Source organism: Protopterus annectens, chromosome 7.part0, assembly GCF_019279795.1.
Source record: "Protopterus annectens isolate FY-2018-M chromosome 7.part0, PAN1.0, whole genome shotgun sequence".
NCBI classification, from domain to species: domain Eukaryota; kingdom Metazoa; phylum Chordata; order Ceratodontiformes; family Protopteridae; genus Protopterus; species Protopterus annectens.
Window position 1 is genome coordinate 881,989,646 of NC_056739.1, and position 23,797 is coordinate 882,013,442.

The 23,797-nt window shown below is 42.0% G+C and overlaps 1 protein-coding gene across 1 annotated transcript in view; it reads right to left on the reverse strand.

Moving 5' to 3' along the window:
• The window catches only part of LOC122806764 (sorting nexin-1-like), a 1,692,021-nt gene that overhangs the window by 244,032 nt on the left and 1,424,192 nt on the right, over positions 1–23,797 (reverse strand). Inside the window, exon 13 of the mRNA XM_044077461.1 lies at positions 15,587–15,667. Within this exon, the coding sequence (XP_043933396.1) occupies positions 15,587–15,667 (81 nt within the window). The remainder of the gene's footprint in view (positions 1–15,586; positions 15,668–23,797) is intronic.

The window sequence follows — 23,797 nt, forward strand, 5'->3', positions numbered from 1 at the left end:
GTACCACTGCTGTTGTGGCCAGTCTGGGGCACTCAGGATTGCCCTCAGTTTTTCCTCCCTTATTTTGAGAAGTACTTTTGATACGAGTGGTAAAAGGGGAAAATGCATAGACCGACAGGTTTACCCCCTGGAAGGATAGAGCATCCACTTTCCAGGCCTTGCTGTGAGGTTTCCTGGTGCAGGAATTTCTGAGCTGATGATTGGAGTGGGAGACAAAAAGGTCGACCTTCGTGGTGTCCCATTTCTGGGTTACAAGGGTGAAGGTTCTGTGGTCTAGCTGCCACTAGTGTGGGTCTAGCAGGTTTCTGCTCAAGTCATCTGCCAAAGAGCCTGGCAGGAAATTTGGTAGCAGGTGTATTTGCATGGCTGACGCCATGTGCCAAAGGGATATGGCAAGCCTGCAGAGAGGATAACAGTGAGTCCCTCCCCTGTTTGTTGATATACCACATCACTGTGGCGTTGTCTGTTTTGATCAGTAAAGGCCCCGGGGACAGTAAGGGGTCTGAAGGCTGCCAGGGATGCTGAACAGTTAACTTCTCTTTTTGGTTGATGTGCATGTGCAGATGTATTTAATTTGGGCTCCAATGGCTGTGAATGCACCTGCTGTCCAGGTGTGCATCCCAGCCATAGTCTGATGCATCTGTGGTGAGGGTCTGGGTGGCGTGGGGTTGTGAGAATGGAAGTCCCTTGTTGTGGTTGCATGCTGGTGCCCACCACAGAAAATCTTTCTTTAGACAAGGTATCATTGGTATGAAAGTTTCCAGGTCTTGAGAGTGTTGACACCAAAGGCTTTTTAGGTGCCATTGTAGTTCTCATATGCTGTCTGGCATATGGAATGAGTAGGATACAGGAAGCCATGAACCCTAGAGTTTGCAGAATTTTTCTTGCGGTTAACTGGGTTCTGGTGGCTAGTTGAGAGAAGAAGCCTGTCAGGTAAGCTTGTTTTGCTGGAGTAAGGAATGCCATCTGGGATGCTGTGTCCAGGCTTGCTCCCAGGAATACATTTTTTTGTGTGGGGACTAGTTTTGATTTCTTTCCGTTGACAGTATAACCCAGGGAGGTCAGTAGGGTCCTTTACAAAAGTCAGGTGCTGTAACAACTTTTCCTGACAGTCTGCCTGAATCAGGCAATCGTCTAAGTATGGGTAAATTTGAATATTTCTTTGTCTGCAAAAACAATGGCGGGAGCCAGGCATTTTGTGAAAACTCTGGGAGCAGTGGATAAGCCAAAGGGAAGCGCAGACAACTGAGAGTGCATAAATCCTGCCCTGAAACAAAGGTATTTCCTGCATGATTCCCTGATTGGGATGTGTAGGTAAGCCTCGTTTAAGGTCTAGGTTGACTAACCAAGCATCCTTAGAAAGCATTGGTAGAAGTTGCTGGAGGGTGAGGATTTTGAAATTTGGAATCATCAGAAAGGTGTTTAGAATGGATAGATAGAAGATGAGGTGCCATGTGCCCTCTTTTCTGGGTACCAGGGAGAGTCTGGAGTAGAAACCCAGGCCTATATGTTTTGCAGGAATACGCTCTATTGCCCTCATGGAGAGCAGGTAAAGGACTTGCTTTTTGGCCTCTGCCCACTGGTTTGGAGGAAGATCTGGGAACCCTTTTGGGGTTGGCGGAGTGTGGAAATAAAATCTGTATCCCTGGGACACTATGTTGAGGACCTATCGGTCATTGGTAATAGTGGCCCAGTTGCTTGTGTGAAAGGAGAGTTTTCCTCCTAGGGGCACAAGCAGGTGGGCAGAGGTAAGAGGTGGAGGTGTAAAGTCATTGTGAGTTTTTACCATAAGGGGGTGGCTTTGCCCTCTCTGTTTTGAAGAGGAGAAACTCCACTGCTTAGATCTCTGCATTCCCTGGGGCTGCTGTGTGTGTGTGTGTGTGTGTGGGGGGGGTTCTGCTTCCCCTTGGTCTGGGCTGAGCTGGCCTGGAGGGGGAAGGAAAGGACCAGTCTTTGGAGGGGCAATGCCTACTGAACCTCGGAGGCTGGACCTGTAAGAAGTCTAAGTGTCTGCATAGAGTTAGCTTTTTCTTCCATCTTTTTTAAGACCTCTTCTGCTTTGGTGCCAAATAAGTTGTCTTTGTTCAGTGGTGTGTCCAATAATTTGGATTTTACATGGTCTGGCAAGGTCTGTTCCTTAAGCCAAGCATGCCTTCTAAGAACATAACCAATGACTGCTGCCTTGCAAGATGCTTCTAGGGTGTCAAAGCCACATTGCAAGGTGTGCTTAATTAACTGACTTGCAGATTGCATTAGCTCTTGTAATTCTTTATTTTCTGCACAAGCAGGAAAGGAAGATATTTTTTGTTTGAGGAGTTCCATGGTATGTTGCTGATATTTCAGCATGTGGAACTGACAATTTAATGCTCTAATAGCAAGAGTAGCAGAGGTGTATACTTTTTTTTTTTTACCCCATCTGTCTAAAGCTCGGGAATCCCTATCTGAGGGGGTGGGATTCTTAGCTGAAGTTGCTTTAATTCCTTTAGGTTCTTGAGAGATGACCACTGGGTCAGCAGTAGGATTTTTGAAAAGAAATTTGTGAGAGTCAGGGACTCTAACACCTGTCAGGTTTCCTGGGAGCAGGAGGAAGGGTGTCAGGAGTCAAACTGGATTCCATAAAAACATCATCCACAACATCCAGGACAGGAGGAATCACTGAAGGTATGTGCTGTGGTAAATCTAAGAATTCCCAGAGTCTCTTTTTTGACTGAGGACTTGACATTCCCACTGGGAATGCTCCCTTAAAGTATGAAGGGTTTCCCCAAATGAATAATCCTTGGGTGGAGTGGCAGAAGGAATGGATTTCCTCTGCATCAGAATCCTCATAAGCAGAGAGGGGTTGCATATCTTCTTATTCAGATGCATCAGAGTTATCGGACTCCTGCTCAGATAAAACTACTTTGGACAAGTCTCTTTCTTTTGGAAGGTGTAGCCTGGCTTCCCCTAATAAGCATATTAAGGTCTTCCATCATTTTAAGCATTTGAGACTGAGGCAAGGAAGCAGGTGCCTGAGCTTGGGTCATCGCTTTTTGGGTGTGGTTCGTACCCTGGGCCTTAGAAACTCGGCAGTTTTATAAAGAACTGAAGACGCGAAAGAAGTCATTGGTCTGTGTTGAGTATAGGTAGTGATAAGTACTTCCTCGTAAGCCGGTGCCTGTTCAGCGGCTCCAGACCCATCCAAGGTGTCTCATTAGTCGGAGAGTCTAGCGGCATACCGGACTCCGAAAGGGTCTCTTAGCAGCCTGCGAATCCAGAGAAACGGGCATCAGGGGCTGTGTAAGCGCTTCACTGAGGACCGGAGAACTGGCAACTAGCTTAGCAGAAGCATCGTTGGCAGTTTTGGACCTGTGTGGTCTGTCTTGATCCTTACATTTTTTTCGGAAGCTTGGTAGTCAGATGGCTTACCGAAGCCATATCAGAATTCGAGGACTGAGAGCAAAAATATCTAGCTACAATAAGGGCCTGATGACATAGTTCTGGAGTTGAAAAAAGCACAAAAGAGATAGCAGGGTATGTCGTGGTCTGGGCCTAAATAGGTGACGCAGTAAAAATGGAAGTCTTGGTGTGGTATTCATTTTCCACAGGCGAGACAATTGTTAACTTTTTTGGACATCGGTTAGAGCAAGAAAAAAGGATCCCCAATGGGGTACTTAGCTTTAGAAGACTTCAAGTTCAATTCGGAAACGAAAACTCAGGTAGCAGCCAACAAGCACTCATGTGAACTGCTTCTACTTTGGGCTCCTCGGCCGGAAAGACTGATGTAATGGCATCGGTTGCCTGATTTTATACCACTGACTACCTGACGTCAGTCCTGGAGCGACAGCAACCGATGCAGAAATACTAAGCCTGTGGTATTCAGGATGGCTAAGGGCTCCCCTGGCAGGATAACCCAAATGTGATGACTGTAACAGTGAAACATGAACATGTGCATTTCTTAAAACCTATTGGTTTACCTGACATGGTAGGCAACTATCCCCAAAAAAATAAATTAAAATAAAATTACAAGAAAAGATTTTTTTAATATGAAAGAAAAAAAAAGGGGTTTAATTACCAGTGATGATAACCTAAAGAAATATGCTGATGAGAAAAAGGGTAATCGGAGACAACAATGGTAATTAAGATTTACTATTTAGTGAAAATAGTAAGAAGATAAAAGGTGGAAAATTCCTAACATCCTGCAAGAAAACTAGGACAGAGGATAATTTAAGTTAACATAAATTTTATAACTATATCCAGAAATATCCAAAAAGTAAGTAACTCATTATTTCTAATAATGCTCGAGAGTAGAACCAGTCTCTGTTCACAATGGTGGCAAATGAGATCTGATGCAGTGGGGATGGAATAGCACATTATGGGTAGAGGGAAGAGCTCGGGAGCTGGATCTGAAGTATGAAATATGTGGCCCAGTTGGAGGCAAAGGTCAGTCGGACCTGAACCTATATGTTGAGGAAGAATGAAAAGGACATCAGATTCTAGGTCAAAGTTCATCAGTCATGTCTGTGAAAAACAGAAAATTTTTTTTTTTTTGTTACATGTATATATGCGAAGAGAAAAAATATTTAAAGTGAAGAATTGGTAAAATATAGTAATGTTTTATATTGAGCTGTTGACATAGAATTTGTTTACTTTTTGCTAAATGTTGTAGCTTACGCTGTAGTATTAACTGTACATATTTATGGAAAGAAGTAAAGTTACATGTTTTTTTACTGATTACAACAGTTTAAAAGAATTAAGAAGAATGAGAAACAGAGGAAATTAGCAGCTGCTGTGTGCTAAGAGGTGTCATTTTTCACATGCTGTAATCAAATTCTAATAACAGGAAGTGAGCAGAACAGCAGTTCACAATGGCTAAAATCACATTCAAATTAAACAAGTAGGAATTCTTTTATATACAATCAAGAAAGTCTTGTAATACTAGAATTAATAAGTAAACACGTAAACATCTTATGAATATAATATGCAAATGTACAAGAAGTGAAATATTTAACATGTAAGATTAATAACAACAGTATCAGTAAAATAAATACACACATGTAATCTCTAACAGAGAGCTGACTAAATATTTCTTTGATGGGAGATTTTAGAAATACAAGTTATACAGAATAAGGCAGAATATTAGTGGGCAAGTAAGACAGAAAAAATATATCTAAACTGCCTATAAAAAAGATATGCATTACATACATCTGCATATAGCAAAAATGTGAATGCACAGGATCTCATATAATTTACATTGAAAATATCCTGAAAGTTGAAATTTGAAGCTTGGTCATGTGAACCTTAAAGCTTTTTTCATACTGTATGTTATTAGATTCACTAATGCTAATTGAAATAACTCATTTCATAAGTCAGAGGTGAAATCGGAGTCATATTGCTGAATTAGCACATCCATTTTTGATAGAAAGTAGGGTACATTTTTAATATAAACCACAGCAGAAAGATAAAAAGGCTTGAATAAAACCAATAATCCTAAAAGGAACACCCGGATGAGCAGCTTCCCCTTTACCAAGCCAAAGTTTAATGTCGTTTGTCTTTTCGGCTTTTCCCGGTTAGGGGTCGCCACAGCGGAACTCTGGTCCGCTAATGATTGGCAGTAGATTTTTAAAACTAGTACTAAATTAATACAGTGCTTTTGTTAGGCATGTAAAATATATTTCAGCATGATAAATACATATGTGCATTGATTTTCCTTTTGTATAACAGGCAAGTATGATAAGATTACCTGTCATCTTAAGTTTACAGATATCTTCTCTCTTCAGGTCCCACACTGTTCTACTTATTTAGAGATTTAGTTATAATAATGTTTAATGAGAGAATAATTTAGGAATATTTATACTATTACTTAAATATGTAGCTAGTACACTATTTGTTGCATTTAATATTTCTGATTAATAGAATATTTTTATTTATGTATTTACATTTGTCTACCGGGAAAGTCCGACTGAGCCAGAAGCCCATTTTCAGCGGGGGCCAGGGAAGAAAGGCTCCACAGAAATATAAATCAAAATACAATAATTAGTATAATAGTATGCATACCGTAAGATGCAGTGTACACATCTAGTTAGTCTATATAAAGTAGTATTCAATACAGTTTTCCAGTAGATACAAGTTCTAAAAGAAAAACACAAGCATTTCAGTGAAGATCACTGAGGAAAATAAAATTAGTACTGTGTACATATTAAATAACAGTTATGAACAAATGAGATTTACTTTATATATATGTATATCTATATATATATATATCTATATATCTATATATCTATATATATATATATATATATATATATATCTATATATCTATATATATATATATATATATATCCCCCCCCCCCCCCGAGTAGTAATAAACACTGAGAAGAGGGAGAAAAATGAGGTAAGGAGTGGACAGTGTGTTCACAAAGTTATAGACATCTTGTCGGCCAGGTGTGATGCAGGAGCAATGCCACTTCTTGGATAGAATTTCAAAACAGTAGTTGTTTGAAAATGGTAGATCAGGTGCATTTTGGAGGGTGTGGGGTAGATAGAGTTCCATAATTTAGCTATTTGATTTGAGAATAGGGCTTTACCGTGAGTGTTGTTAGCTTTGTTTACTGTGAGAGTTTCTGTTTGCAGATCTTAGACTTTGTGGGCATGAGTAGGGAACAACAAGTTCCTTGAGGGATGGGCAACTGTCAGGATGAAAGATAATATTGTGTGTGAATTTAAGTTGGTAGAGATGGGGAAGGTTAGGTAGCTCGAGCCAATTTAATTTATATAAAGCAATACAATGGTGGGTTTGGTGGGGAAGGTTGGCTGTGAGATGAGCTATTTTGTTGTAGCAAGTTTTCAGTTTGGTTAAGTCTAATTTTTAAGTTGGTAAAGAGGAGGAAAGCATACAGGAGCATAGAGATGAGTAAGGTTCTGGATATGTCTAGTCTGGTATTGTCAGTGAGGAATGGATTGCTTCTGTTCAGTGAGCCAATTCTGATGTGAACTTTTTTAATTGTGATGGCTATGTGTTAGTCATATCCAAGTTTGTCGTCAACTGTCACACCAAGGAGTTTTGTATGCTCAACTGGTTGGATGACTATGTTATTTGCTTAGAGAAAGGTGAAATGAGGTGTGGTTGGTGATTGTTTGCTACTGGTAAATAGTATTAACTGTCTTTGTGGGGTTGAGGATTAGTTATGATTTGCTTAGATATGTTTCTATATCATTAAAAGCTTGTTGAGCTATTTGGAGGTCTGGTAAGGTATCTGCTGAGCAGATGAAAGTTGAATCGTCCACATACTGAACTAATTTAGTGTGTGTTGTGGATGAGGCTAGGTCATTATAGAAGATGGTGAAAAGAAGGGGTCCTAGTATGGACCCTTGGGAGACTCCGACAGAGGTAGAAGTGTTGAGAGTTCGGATTCCATCGTACTATTTGTTGTCTGTCAAAAATAGCTTAGGAACCAGGAGAGGAAAGTCTTTGACAGGTTTAGTGAGGCAAGAGTACTGAGGAGTTTCTGATGAGAGACTGTCGAATGTTTGCTCAACGTTTTCTGGAATTCATAAATTCCATCACCTTGGATCAACTCATCCACATCCCCACCAGGGGCAGCAATATCCTAGACCTGGTCATTAACAATCCGACCACAAGCTAATTAGCCTGGACATCCACATCCCGCCCCCACCCCACCCATTATGGAAACCACCGTAAAAAAATTATCCAAAGCCAACTTCACGCTTCTTAAGACAGAAATGTCAAACTTCACGACACCCATGTAGACAGACGATAGAGGTACAACTGCTGAATCATACACAAATGCACTTTATAAGCACTTACACGAGTGCATGGATTGTGCTATCCCTAACAGAACCAAGATGCTATCCTCCAAAAAAAGGAAGCCAATCTGGTGGCCCCCTGCCATAAACAAACTCTACAACAGAAGAAAGAAACTATCGCAAAAGAGTATAATCCCATGACTGGAAGAACTCCCGGGTTAGCCTCAGTAAGAAGCTGAGATCCCTCATAAAATCCTCCAAAGCAAGTTATGAAAATAAGACTGCCACTGATTCTAAAGACAACCACAAAGTATTCTATAGCTATGTCAAAGCACTCAGATCTGCTCCGCATTACAGGACAATGGCACTAAATATACAGAAACAACTGATATTGCCAACATCCTGGCAGATGGGTTCAGTGCTAACTTTGCCCCCCCCCCCACCTCCTAAAGAGCCCATCTTTATACCGGAAGAATGCAAAGTTTCTGTAATCATGGCTGCACAGGTAAAAGCCACACTCTCCAAAGCCAAGAACACTGCATCCATGGGATCTGACAACATCCCAGGCTGCATTCTACTTGAACTACAGAATGAACTGGCACCCCTACCTAAGCACCATGTTCAATCATAGCCTCACCTCAAGCTTTGTGTACACTGAATGGTGCACAGTGACGGTTATCCCACTCCACAAAGGGGGAGCAACTACGGACCTCGGGAACTACCACCCCATTAGCCTAACGAGCCTGGTCTGCAAGGCCATGGAACGTATCATTATGGAACTTATAAACAAAGACATTGGTAATCTCCGATACTCTGGACCCCACCCAGTTCAGGTTTGTACAAGGCATACCATGTCTCCTAAACCTGACTGACTTCTCTGAAGCAGTCACCAAAGCCGTAGACGAGGGTAAGGTGGTTCACACAGCCTATCTAGATCTTGCCAAGGCTTTTGACACCATCCCCCACTCTGAAATTATAGATAAACTCACTAAACTAGGTAGAAATCCCTATGTCACACAATGGGTTGCCAACTGGCACACTGACAGAACCCACACTGTGAAAGTAGCAGACTCCAAATCCGACTTCAGACCAGTGACAAGTGGAGTACCACAGGGCTCAGTCCTGGGTCCTCTCCTGTTTGGTATCTACCTTTCTGAAGTACAGGCTAACACAGAAGGTCTTTGGCTAATGAAGTTCGCAGATGACTGCAAACTAGTAGCCATAAATGAAACTCCTAACGATGTGGACAGCCTATGAAAGGGCACAAAGTGCATTGACACCCCCTTTGGTAAAAACTCTGTACCCATGAGCTACCACATAGGTGATATTCTACTTAATACCGAAAGTGTGATGAGACCTTGGGACACAGGTGGACAGTAGTCTCTCCTTTGATAATCACATCACCACAGTAGTCAGGAAATCCTTCTACTTGGCACACATCACAAAAGGTTTCTCATCCAGGAAAAAAAAGAGGTCATTGTTCCTCTACTAGTCACTCATTAGACCCATTATAGAGTACAATGCCCCTTTTGGTATGTACCTCACAAGACATCTACAACATCTGGAAAGGCCGCAGAAATACCTCACAAAGAGGATTACTGGCCTCAGATGCCCTATGCAGACAGACTCAAAAAACTCCAGCTTTACTCTGTAGCATATCGCCTACTCAGAGGCGATCTCTGCCTAACACAAAGCTATGTCAAACCCAGAGCTGTTGGACATGTTCCACTTAAAGAAACCTCAATCCCTCCGAGCTACACGCTCTAGGGACCTAAACCTTGTCACCACAATAATGCTGGAGGGATAGATTCCTGTCCCAGAGACCTACCATACTCTGGAACAAACTACTTATCTATATCAAACAAAGCTCCTCATTAGCACTCTTCCAAGAAAAATCTTGATGACTGGATGGGAAATAGGAAATTCACCCCGGGGATCAGCTCTGTGGCTCTGCTCGACAGGGGCACAGGAAAATTATTTTCTTGGGTGGCGAAAGCCATGGTACCTTTTTGGCTAGGCTTCTATAGGCCCTAGGACCGAGAGCCTAGTACCTACCTATGAACACTTTTGACATGTCTAGGAAGATTGATGCTACTTGCTGGTTTGAATTTCTCAGCTGGTTGATGGTGTTAGAGAAATTAATTAGGGCTGTGGTGGTGCTGTGTTTCGGTCTGAAACTGTGTCAGGAGGGAGAGAGAATGTTATGAGAACATATTCCAGTAATTGAATGCAGATAAATTTTTTTCAGAATTTTGAAACAAAGGGAAAAGGATGGCTATGGGTCTGTAATTGTTTAAATCTGTTGATGTTCCTCCTTTGTGTAGAGGGGAGATGCAGGAAATTTTCCATAATTTTGGGACATCTTGTCCTGCTATAGACCTATTTACCAGAATGGAGACAGGCAGATCTATGGCATCAGCTGAAAGTTTGAGGTTCTCTTTGGGGAGTTGGTCAGCTGCTAAGGAAGGTGGTTTTAGTTTTTTCAGCATTGTCCTTATGGTGTTAGCTGGGACAAGTATGAGGTCAAAAGAGTTGTTGTTAGTTTCCACATTAGGTGGAAGAGATGGAGATGTGGAACTGTTCCCTGTAACTACGGAGAGGATGGTGTTTATAAAGTAGGTGTTGATTTGTGATGCAATACTCACACTTTGGTTACTGGTTGTTGGTTCTGGGGTTGTAGCTTTACCTGGGCGGAGGAGCGAGTTAATTGCTTGCCAGAACTTTTTGGGATTGTTTTCATATTTGTTTTGTATAGATGTACAATATGATTTTTTTTGCCTACTTTGAGTTGTTTTTTTGTTTGATTGCGGAGCTGCTGGTATGCTAGCAGAGTTTTATTGTGTTTTATTTTCTGGTACTGAAACCAGGTTTTGTCACTTAGTTTTTGAAGGGTAATGGTTTCTTTTGATATCCAAGGCAATCCTTGATTTTTAACATGGCATGTATGAGTTGGTGCCAAGCTATTTAGAATAGCTAGAAATGCGTAATTGAAATATGTTACGGCCTGGTCAAGTTGAAGATGGAGTGGTGTCCAGTTGCATTTACTGAACATGTCTAAGAATGCTTCGTTGGAGAAGTTTTTGGTATTTCGTACAGCTTTGCAAACTATGGTTCTGGGTGGACTGAGCTGATGACAGATTAAGTACGGAGGTCTATGGTCACAAATTATGTGGAAGGCATTCAAAGAGATAGTTTTGGGTGGTACTGTTAGTAAGTGACCAGTCTAAGATAATATTCCCTTTTGCTATGTTTATCTATTCAAGTGGGGAAACTGGATTGTTTGGAAGAAACCATGTAGATTTATGAAGGTGGAGGGGTTATCACCAGTGCATGTGCTCCAGTCTAAGCTGGAGTTGCCTGTGATAATGGTTTCATGGGTGTAGGTTGAGTCTTGTCCAGGCCATGTGTTCCTCAATGGAGTGGGAGTATTGTTGGAAGGTATGCAAGTGGCTATTATGCTAATATTTTTCTTTGCGTTGATTCTGAGCCATGTTACTAGGACTTCAAAGTTGTCATCATAAGGGTATTAGATAGGTAGGTAGTCTATGCTTAGGTTATCTTTGTAGAAGATTGCAGCTCTGCCACCCTTCTTCCTGATCCTGTCTAATCAGCGTACACTATAACCTTGTGGAAGTATGTCTGGGTCTCATATATGGGATTTTAGCAATGTTTCTGTTGCTATACGAATGTCTGGTGAGTACTGTACAATGACTGCATGAACGTCTGGGATTTTGTTAACTCTGCTTCTATGGTTTACGATAAGGAAGAGAAAGTCTGTAGTTTTAATGTGAGGGAGGGGTGAAATGGTAGCCATGATGGTTATGTTGTGCAGTATGTGGCCCAGGATGGGGGTGTATACCACCACTACTGAGAATCTGTGATAATATACATACATGTTTGTGTGACACCTTGGAGAGTATGTGAAAGTGTTTGCTGCAGTGGTTAGTGGTACTGCTGACAATGACATGTTTGAAGTGGAAGCATTCAATAAGCGTGCGATTGTAGAGTTGGGAGGAGATGGCAAGGTAGAACAGTGAGGATCGGATGGGATTAGTGTAATATAGTATGGGGCTATGGACATATTGTATCTGTAGGTGAGCATAGGATGTTAGATAGTATGCTGATACAGTAGGGTACAGTGTGGGGGAAGGAGAAAGAGCATGGTGTGTATTCTTTTTAAATGTTAGGTTATCTGGATGGTGTGATGAACATGTAGGGACAGAGGGGTGTTGGTGTAGTGTGGTGGGAGTAGAGTGATTAAGGACAGCTGCAGTTAAGTTGTGTGAGGACAGGGAGGAGTGTTACAAATAGTGTATTGATTAATTTAGGTGTGATTTATGGATGGAGGGTGATTCTTGATTGGAGGATGTTAGGGGAGTGGTTAGTGTTGGTATAAGTCTAGGTGATGCAGGGGTGGTTGGGAATGGGGGTATGGTAGGGGTGCACAGTGAGCCCGAGCAAAGTAAGTTTGAATGGAGGGTGCTGGCCCCCCTCACAGAAGAGTGTAAAGAAAAACAATCAGTATAAAGTGGAATCTATGTAGCTGTAAGGTAAGTGAAAGCAAGGAAGAGGTAGAAGCAGAAAGGTAGGAGTGTAAGCAGACAGTTGCAGACACACTATTTTTTATGGCCTTGGTGTGTAAGTAAAACAAAGGAAGGCAAATCTATCTGGGGACAAAATACAGCAAGTAAATGGTACTAGCCTTACTTTACAAGAATTCAATGGAGAGGCAGATTTATTTGGACAAGATACAGCAAAGTATATTGTAAGTTGTGCCACTTAGTGACAAGAGACAAAGCTATAGTTGTCTGGAGGAGGGGGCGCCCTTGCAGGTGTGCACACTGGCCAAAACAATGTTCAAAAGATAACAAGTAAAAGTAAATTTGCTCTAAACAGATATGTAAATAACCAGTCACAATGTTTAAAACCTAACTATTAAGGACCAGATCTGCTAACAAGAACTGTAAACATCCAGTTGCCTATGCAGACTATTCTAGTATGTATCCTTATTGAAAAGTGTTATTCTTGGCTTCCGATAACTGTAGGGAGAAACTGGACCATAGCAGTGGTTTTATTTGGCAATGTTGCAGTTGCTGGGGGGTGCCAAGCTGCAATGATACAGGCAGACCAAGTGTGTTGTAAAAAAGAGATAAGTGATGTTAGGAATATGACTAGTTATTACACAGTGCTCAACACCTCAGTGAGCAGTAAAGTAAGAGGAGTAAGGGAGAGCTGACAGTGTGTGTGTGTGTGTGTGTGTGTGTGTGTGTGTGTGTGTGTGTGTGTGTGTGTGTGTGTGTGTGTGTGTGCGCTGTTAGGAGAGGTAAAAAGGAATCTAGACAGGCTGTAAGGAGACCTGTGGTGTCTGTGGAGTGACCGTGCAATGACCAAGATACAGAGAAGTTAAACAGACCATAATGTACAGACTGCTGACCTCAGGACTTGTAGTGGATAACAGGCAGAAAGCATATAATAATAACAATAAAATACATACTTATGCAGTCAGCTTTTCTCAAAATCACAGTGCAGTAGGCAATAATTGGTGAGAACACATTTGAGGATAACACAGAACACACACTTATGCAGGACTGTAATATTAAATAATACAGAATAGCACTGATCAATAGAGACCGAAGAAGCTTGCCAGTTGCCAAAAGGGAACAAGCATTTCTGTCTTTCGCAACTTTGAACACTGCTTTAGTAAATGGAATATGTGCAGTTGCAGCTTCTACAAATAACTAGGGAAAGGGTCTGTATACAAGTACACAAAACAGTCAAAACCAGTTAGAGAGTATTACATTACACAAGCCTCTAGCCAAAATCCATTGTAAGCAATACAACATATTTAACAGCAAACAGTTTATGTAGTAAAAGCAGTCACTGCTTCAGTTATTCCCTTGACAAAAGTTATGGAGCATTAAATTACAGAAGTCTCCAGCCAAAACCCTTATAAGCATACAGCATATGTAACAGCAAACAGTTTCTGTAGTAAAAGCAGTCACTACTTCAGTTAGCTCCCTAGACTACATAAAGTTAGTTAAGTACTTCAGTTGGAAAGCACAAAAATGCCAATTAACCTAGGTGCACCACAAATATTTAATACCTTAAACAATTGCAGGTGTGCACACTGAAAAGGGGCTGGGGAGAGCTTCCTCACCGTGAGTAGGCCAAAAATAACTTTCAAAATGGTGCTGCTCAAGAAGACCTACTAATATAGACTAATTAATCTGTATGGGGGGGGGGTTAAAGGAGGGAGATACAAAATGGAGGAAGGCAGAACCAGAAAAGGCAGATATGAGAAGTGGAAGCCTTGGAGCTGTAAGGAAAGTGAAAGCAAGGAAGAGGTAGAGGCAGAAAGGTAGGAGTGTAAGCAGATAGTTGTAGAAACACATCCCTGAAAATTGATCATGTAGTTAGGGATCTGAGAACCTATGCAAACAATGAACTCTCCTCTGATCATTGTGTATCCATTTGATGGAAAGAAGTCCTTTTTCATCACACAGCTTACATCTAATGGTAAAGAACCCAGATCCAGGGATGTAATCATTCCTAAGTACTCAGCACTTAGGAGGACCACTCAGTACAAAACCCTTTCAAGTATGTACCTGTTCAAATATTAGTCACAACTGGAGCAAAGACAATGTTTCCTCACAAAAACAAAGACCTAAATAGTAAAATCTATGCAGACTGTCTCAAAGCCTTGTCTCTCTTCTCAGTATCACACAGGCAGCTGAGAAGCGACCTGTGCTACAAGTATAGAGGTTTAACAGACACTATTCTGTCAAATCTATTATACATTCACAAATAGAATGATATCAAACACCTGGCTCAAGGGATCTCAATATATTTTACAAAAACAGAACATGCTGGATGGATAGGTATGTGTCACAGAAAATACCACTTTTATGGAACAGTCTTACTCTCTACATAAAGCAAAACACTTCTCTGACTGTATTCAAATGTAGTTTGGACGAATGGATGGTTAATTACAAATTCACCACAGGTTTGGCACTCATGTGCCTCATGGACGGGATACATGTAAATATCCCAAGCTATACATGTTCGGCCTCCCTCTACATTACTTGTACACAAAAATACATGGGCTGAAAAACTACCATATGACTGTAAAGCTAGGTACTTGCAGATCAATAGCCCAGCAAGTACCCAGCAACCTTAAGAATCATAACTACATATGCACATTTTTTTTTTGAAAACACATTCTGAAACTGAGAAGGAAATGGACACTGTGCTGAAAAGCTATAGTTGCTACACTAGGATCACTTCACAAAACATGTATCTTTAGAAAACACAATAAAAACATCTCAATTACTTTTAAGAGGGGTACCAAACAAACGTATAGCAATAAATACATATACATTTTACAAAATTCTTGTGTAAAATGTCCATATCTCTGACTAATTCAGCTTAAGAAAACACTCCATTATTAAATATTATTTCAACAAAAACAGTCCTCCATGGCCACTGAATTTACTTACTACAGAAGCCCTCAAGTAAAATTTTCATCTCTCTACTTTTGCAGTTGCACATCTTTTCTAGTGAATAAAGCACTGGCATGACAATATTAAAAAATGGATAAACTATCCAAACTAGACTAAGACACGAAGGAAAGCTGCATGGATATATGCTACATCAACAAAAGGACTTAGCTTCTAACTGCTTCATACACAGACTTTTACATGTGCTGTTTGCGAGGAACTGATCATAGATTTAAAAGAAGCCATCTTTCTTCGCAGGCAACATCAAATTCTTTTCCACTACACCTTAAAGACTAAACGTAAGGACTCTTTAACCTTCTATAGGTAATGTTGCAGAATGGGCTCACCTCAAAGCGCATTACTTCTTTCCGGAGAGTGGATGAAATACGTTCAAAATCTCTCTCACACTGTCCAACCTTTGACTCCCACTACATGAAAAGAACACAAATGTATTTACATTAGAGTGTAGAAAAGGTTTGCAATAATTTAAGAGTTAAGAGAAATGCTAATCAAAAGAAAATAAACCAATATTCAAAAAAAAAAAAGCAGATTTTGGTTTTGGCTTTGCAATTAAGAAAAAATGCTTTGTAAAACAATACCATAACAATGTTCAAAATGCATAATCATGATTTTACAAATGCATTTACATAAAATATATGCAGTAGATGAAAGGGTCAGCAAAAACAAATATTACTACTACTTGTAAACTTGGGTTTGTATACCGTGGAGGTACGGTGGTAGCGTTGTTACCTCACAGCAAGAGGTTCTCCTGGTCGATTCTCAACTGGGCTTGGGAGTGCCTTCTGTGTGGAGTCTGCATGTCCTCCCCGCTGTTGGGTAGCGTTCGAAAGACATGAGTGCATAAATGGACATGCCTTCATTGAAGGTTGGGCGTCAAGCTGGCACCTCAGTCTTTCGTAAAAATCTACTGCCAATCATTAGTGGACTGGAGCTCCGCTGTAGCATCCCCTTACCAAGAAAAGCCGAAAGACAAACAACTTGTAAACTTGGGTTTGAATTAAGTGTTTAGCAGGAGGGTGTGAAGTTATTATGAGTTAGTTGCATTTGTTTCATTTTGCAGGAAATGAAACCTGCATTTTAATACATACTAATATCTGTGATACTAAAAAAACAAATTGTTGATAAGTAAAGGGCATTAATGGAAAGAAACACAGTACTTTAAAGTGTGATACTGAAAAGAAAAGACTAGGCAATTAAAAATGTATAACCACAACTGAAAAAGTACAGTTGTGTACACTTACCATAAATGTAGATGTTCGAGTGTATTCACTGTTGCAGTCATTACATTTGGGTTATCTGCTTACAGTAGCCCTCAGTCGGCCTGATTAACAAAGTCTTGGGTCCTGCATCGGTTGCTGTCTCATCTTCCATGACATCAGGTAGTCTGGGCTATAAAGCATGCAGCCAACGCCATTACATAATTTTTTCTTGCCCCAAATTGTCAGGTGCCCCCATAGTGGGAAGCAATTTATACAAGGTTACACCTCCAACAAAAAAGCAAATACATCAAAAAGCTTTAAGCATAGTAAACAATAATAGAGGTGGTCAATAGAAGTCAGGGGGCTGGAGGGAGGGTAACCAGGACTGCAACAGTGAATACACTCGAACATCTACATTTATAGTAAGTGTACACAACTGTACTATGTTCCTCATGTTTCACTGTTGCAGTCATCACATTTGGGTAGATTCCCAAAGCTAAGGATGGGAGGAGGTAATTAGATAGCATTAGGACCAGCTACAAGGCCCTGCAAGACTGCAGTGGCAAAGCCAGCTCTAGATTTAGAGAAAACAGGCAAATGGTAATGCTTGGTGAAGGTATGTACAGAACTCCAGGTAGCTTCTAGGATGTCCTTGGTAGGGACACCTCTGAGAATGGCTGTAGAGGTAGATGCAGCCCTCGTTGAATGTGGTCTTATCTCCTGCGGGGCAGGTTTTCCATGGTGCTTATAGCAGAAATTAATGCAATGGCCTAGACATTTAGAAATGGTTTGCTTTGAAATGGCCTTCCCCTCTGCCTCTGCAGCAAATGCCACCAGCAGCTGTTCAGATTTCCTGAGAGGTTTAGTCCTGTCCAAGTAAAATCTAAGTTGTCTGTGCACATCTAAGGAGTGCAGTATCCGTTCCCCTTTGTTCTGTGGATTAGAAAAGAAGCTTGGCAAATGAATGGACTGATAGCCTCACTGGATACTACCTTGGGTATGAAAGAGGGACTGGTCCTGAGGGACACCCTGTCCGCACGAAAGATAATGAAAGGCTCCACTGCCTTGAGGGCCTGTAATTCAGACACCCTTCTTGCTGAAGTGATGGCCAAAAGGAAGTCGGTTTTCCAAGAAAGGAATTTCAACTCAGTGTTTGCAGCTGGTTCAAAAGGAGGTAGAGTGAGTTTTTCCAATACAAAGTTAAGGTCCCAGGCTGGTGTAGGGAATCTCCTGGGTGGTCTTAAGTTTTTGGCCCGTCTAAGGAACTGCTTCAGCAGTGGATGAGAGAAGAGGGGTGGTTCAGTGTTGTAATGATCTGAAATGGCTGAGGCGTGAATTTTTATGGAGGAAAAGGAAATGTCCTTGTGAAGCATCTCAGTTAAGTATTGGAGAATCTGAGGTCAATTGGGCGCTGCTGTGCCAATGCCCTGAGTTTGGTTCCAGGAACAGAATCTTTTCCATTTTTCAGCATAGGATTTTCTAGTACTAGGCCTCCTTGCCTCCATAATGACATCCAACACTTGCTTACTGAGGGATGGCAAAGGAGAGATCAGGTAATTATCCAGGCTGCCAGGTTCAGGGTTTGAAGCTCTGGGTGCAGGATTTGGCCCTCCTGCTGGGACAGCAGGGCAGGTGTCTGAGGCAGGTGCCAGTAGTGACACACTGCACAAAAGGGGATACCAGTGTTGGCGTGGCCAGTCTGGTGCAATCAGCATCGTCCTTGGTTTGCCCTGTTTGATCTTCAGTAGTACCTTGGAGAGGAGAGGCAGAGGGGGAAAGGCATAAACTGATAGGTTTTTCCAGGTGAAGGACAAGGCATCCACTTTTCAAGCTTGTTTGTGGGGAGTCCTTTTGCAGAATTTGACCAATTGATAGTTCTGGGGGGAGACAAACAGGTCTATCTCTGGGCTCCCCCATTTGTTTCTCAACATGTTGAATATCTTTGGTTCCAGTTTCCAATCGTGTGGGTCTATGATATTTCTGATTAGGTCATCTGCCAGTGTGTTTAGCTTTCCTGGCAGGAATTGAGCCTGTAGGTGCATTTGGTAGCTCAAGGCTGTGTCCCACAGAGCCATAGCTAGTCTGCAGAGAGGGTATGAGTGGGTTCCCCCCTGCTTATGTACCACGTAACAGTGTTGTTGTCAGACTTTACCAATAACTGTCCTGGAAGAATGTGGTCATTGAAGGCTGTCGGAGCATACTGTACAGCTAACATTTCTTTTTGATTAATATGCAGGTGCATTTGACTTGGGTTCCATTTGCCCTGAATGCACTGCCCTGCCAAGTGAGCCCCCCATGCATAGTCTGATGAGTCTGTTATTTGAGTTTGGGTGGCAAGGGGTAGAAGGGATGGCAGTCCCTTGTACTGGTGGCAGGCCTCTGCCCACCAAAGGAACTCTATCTATAGACAAGGAATGATAGGAATCATTGATTCTAGATCCTGAGAATGTTGACACCATAGGCTTTTTAGATACCATTGTATTTTCCTCACATGCAGTCTTGCATATGGAATTAGTAGAATGCAGGAGGCCATGAACCCCAGGGCTTACAGAATTTTCTTTGCAGATAGCTGGGTCTTTGTGGACAGTAGTTTGAAGTAGGATGTCAAATTAACTTTTTTCTCTGGCGTGAGGTAGGCCATCTGGGAAGTTGCATTCAAGCTTGCTCCCAGGAATACAACTTGTTGGCAGGGTACAAGATGGGATTTCTTTTCATTTATGGTGTACCCCAGAGAAGTTAGCAATTTCTTTGCAAATGCCAGATGATTTAATAGTATGTCCCGGCTTTCTGCCTGAATTAGACAATCGTCCAGGTATGAGTATATTTGAATATTTCTTTGCCTGCAAAATGCAATGACTGGAGCTAGGCATTTTGTGAATACCCTTGGTGCAGTAGATAAGCCAAAGGGCAGTGCAGAGGACTAATATTGCATGTAGCCTGCTCTAAAGCGTAGGTATCTTCTGCACGATTCCCTTACTGGGATGTGCAGGTAGGCTTCCTTTAAATCCAGTGTTGCCAACCAGGCATCTTTGCCTAGCATGGGAAGCAGCTGATGAAGAGTTGGCATCTTGAATTTTGGGATCACCAAAAATGTGTTTAGGATAGACGGTCCAGGATAGGACACCAGGAACTGTCTTTTCTGGGTACCAGAAAAAGCCTAGAGTAAAAACCTTGTCCCCATTCTTCTTCTGGAACAGGTTGAATAGCTCTGATGCTTAAAAGAGAGAGAACTTTCTTTTGAGCCTCTGCCCACTGATTTGGGGGTAGGTCTGGTCAGCTGTTTGGGGTTGGTATGGAGTGGAAGTGAAATCTGTATCCTTGGGGAAACTATATTTAAAACCCATTTGTCCTGCGTAATGAGTTCCCAATTTTTTGCATGCAGGGCAATCTTTCCCCCTAAAGGAACAGTCAGTTGAGCAGGGCTTGGAAGGTTTAAAGTTAAGTCATTGAGACAGTTTACCATAGGGGGGAGTCTTACTACTCCCTGCTTTGGAAGTGGAAGCTCCCCACTGTTTAGGCCTATGAGTACCTTGTGACTGAAGCTTGGGTGTTCTGCTGGTTCTGAGTTTGAACTGAGAAGGCCTGGAAGATGCAGCAAAGGACAAATTCTTAGACAGTCAGTGCCTACTAAATCTGGGAGGTTGTACTTGCAGGAAATCTTTAACAGTTTGCATAGATTTAACTTTTTAAGTACTACTACTGCTTTGTTGCCAAACAGGTGGTCTTGGTTTAAGGGAGCATCCAGGAATTTAGCTTTAACATGATCTGGCAAAGATTGCTCCTTAAGCCAAGCAAGCCTTCTAAGTACAGACCCAAGTGACAGCAGCCCTGCAAGATGCCTCTAACGAATCAAAACCACATTGCAAAGTATGTTTTCCAACTTGTTCAGCAGATTCAGCAGAATGCATTAAATCCTGTAATTCTTTATTTTCAGCACAGTCAGGAATCAACATAATTTTCTGTTTAAGCAATCCAATAATATGCTGCTGATACATTAACATGAAAATGGCATTTTAAAGCCCTAATGGCTAAAGTAGAAGCGTATACCTTCTTTCCCCATCTATCCAGTGCCGTGGAATCTCTATCAGAGAGGGTAGGATTTTTGGCAGTAGTAGCCTTAATGCCCTTGGGTCCCTGGAAATGATCTCAGGATCCGCAGTAGGATTTTTAAAGAGGAACGTGTGAGAGTCAGGTATTCTGTAATACCTATCAGTTTTTTCTGGGAGCAGGAGGTAGAGAGTCAGGGGCCAGGCTAGATTCTGAGAAGGCATCATCTACAATGTCCAGTACAGGAGGGACAGCTAAAGTCCTGTGTTGAGGCAGGAGTAAGAATTCCCTAAGCCTCTTTTTGGAGTCCTGGCTTTCCCAGTTGAAATGCCCCCTAAGCGTATGCAAGGTTTCAGCAAAAGAGAAATCCTCTGGAGGGGAAGCAGAGGGAATGGAGATCTCTGCATCAGAATCCTCATAGGTAGATAAGGGCAAATCCTGGTCATCAGAGAAAACAAATTTCAGAATCCTGATCAGAAGAATCAGAAGGAAAATCAGTCCAGGGTCTCTTAGAGGGGGGAAGTGTGGCTTCCCTTGATTAGAGTAATAAGGTCCTCAGCCATTCTTATTTTTTTTTAGGCATAGGGGCCTGACCATGCCATCTGGGCATCAGTTTTTAAGGCATAGATCGAATTTTAGGCCTTGAAGAAGAAGATGGCGTCGGTTTAATATGCAAGTCAGTAGGCCTGAATATAACCTCAGAAGCCGGTCCCTGCACAGCGGCTCCTGACCCATCCAAGGTAGAGACATCCACAGGTTCCACAGTAGAAGCATTGCGCGGTATACCGGACTCCGAATGGGTCTCAGTAGAGGCCTGCGAATCTGAAGTAGCGGGTATCAGGGGCTGCGAAAGTGCCTCACTGAGTACTGGCGACTAGCTAAGCATCGTCGGCAGCTTTGGACCTAAGCAGCCAGTCACTGTTTTTATCTTTGCGTTTTTTTGGAATGTTAGTAGTTGGGTGGCTTACCGAAGACATTTCTGGATAATTGAACAGAGTACCAAGATATTTAGAAGCGTAAATGAACAGATGACAAATTGTTTGTTGTTTAAATAGGGCACAAAACCGACAGCGAGGTACGTCGTGGTCTGGCCTAAGCAAGGAATGCAGTACGAATGGAAATCTTTATGAAGTATTTGCTTTCCACAAGAAATACAATTATTAACTTTTACTGACATCGGTTTAGAACAAGAAAAAGTTTCCCCAATGGGGTACTTAGCTTATTTGAAGACTTCGGTTCTGAAACTCGAAAACGAAAATTTCAGGAGTCTGCCAACCGGCACATGTGAAAGTACAGTTGTGTACACTTACCATAAATGTAGATGTTCGAGTGTCTTCACTGTTGCAGTCATGACTGTAGGGTTCTCCCCTGCCGGCAGGTAGTCCTCGGTCGGCCAGAATCCCAAAGTCTGGGTCCAGCGTCGGCTGCTCAGCCATGCTCCCTGACATCAGAGCGCCAGGAGTACAAAGCTGACAGCCGACGCCATGTTCTCCAGTTTTTCTTGCCCCAGATGTCAGGAGTTCCAAAATGAGTAAGATCCCATACCCTTTGCAAATACACCTCAGTAGAAGGGTGAAGAAGGGAACCACACAAAGGAAAAAATAAGAGGGGACAGGAGGGAGGGTAACCCAGACTGCAACAGTAAAGACACTCTAACATCTACATTTATGGTAAGTGTACACAACTGTACTATGTTCATCGTGTTTCACTGTTGCAGTCATGACTGTAGGGTTGAATCCCAAAGCAGAATAAAAGGGAGGTGGTCATAAAGTAGAGGGGGTGGCTAAAAGGCCCTGCAAGACTGCAGAAGCAAAGCCTGCCCTAGACTTAGAATAGAGAGGTAGATTGTAGTGCTTGGAAAAAGTATGTACTGAACTCCAAGTTGCAGCTTCCAAAATGTCTTTGGTAGGAACTCCCCTGAGGAAGGCAGCTGAAGTGGCAGCAGCTCTGGTAGAGTGAGTCCTTATATTACCTAGGATTTGCTTTCCATGGTGTGAATAGCAAAATCTGATTCCATAAGCAATCCATTTAGAAATGGTCTGTTTTGAAATGGCTTTACCTTGGGAACTTGAAGCATAAGAAAAACAATTGCTCTGATTTCCTGATCTCCTTGGTTCTGTCCAAGTAAAAACGTAGTTGTCTGTGTACATCCAAGGAATGCAAGATCCTTTCCTTTCCCCTTTATTTTGAGGAGTGGGGAAAAAAGTTGGCAAGTGAATAGTTTGATTTAAAGCCACTTTGGAAACCACCTTAGGCATGAAAGTAGGATTAGTCCTTAAAGACACCCTGTCTTGATGAAAAATAATATAAGGTTCCACAGCCATAAGAGCTTGCAACTCTGAAACTCTCCTGGCAGAAGTCAGAGCTAAAAGGATGGCTGTCTTCCAAGATAAAAACTTGATGTCAGATGTGGCAGCAGGCTCAAAAGGAGGTAAGGTGAGCTTTTCCAAAACATAGTTGAGATCTCAAGCAGGAATGGGTGGAGATCTAGCGGGCCTTAAGTTCTTAGCTCCTCTGAAAAACTGTCTATGAGCTGGTGGGAAAAGATTGGAGGGTCTGTATTATAATGAGCAGAAATAGCAGAGGCATGCATTTTTATGGAAGAGAAAGAGAGACCCTTATTTAAGAGGTCTGTCAGGTAAAGTAAAATCAGAGGAATGTTAGGAATAAGAGGATCTGAATCCCGAGCCTGCATCCAGGAGCAAAATCTTTTCCATTTTCCTGCATAAGATTTTCTAGTGCTAGGATGCCTGGCTTCTAAAATGACATCCATAACCTGCTTGGGTAGGAGAGAAAAAATCATAGACCCTGGATTAACCATGCCGCCAGGCTGAGAGTTTTGACATGGGAGTGCAGAACCTAACCTTGGTGTGTTGGGAATGAAGGTTCGGAGTCTGTGGTAAAACCCAAGGGGGCTCCAGACAAAGGTTTTTCAGTGTTTGGTACCAAAACTGTAGAGGCCAATTTGGGGCCAGCAAGATTATCATCTTGGGCTTGTCCTGTTTGATCTTTAATAACACCCGTGGAAGAAGAGGTAGAGGCGGGAAGGCATACCCAGAGAGGTTTCTCCGACTGAATGATAGTGCATCCACTTTCCAAGCTAGTTCGTGGAATGTCCTGTTGCAAAAAATCTGTAGTTGATGATTGAGGTGGGATGCAAAGAGGTCTGTGTGATGACATCCCCAGACTGCTGTAATCATCTTGAATATTTCGGTGTCCAGCATCCATTCGTGTGGGTCCGACAGGTTCCTGCTCAGACTGCCTGCCAGGAAGTTTTGCTTCCCTGGTAGA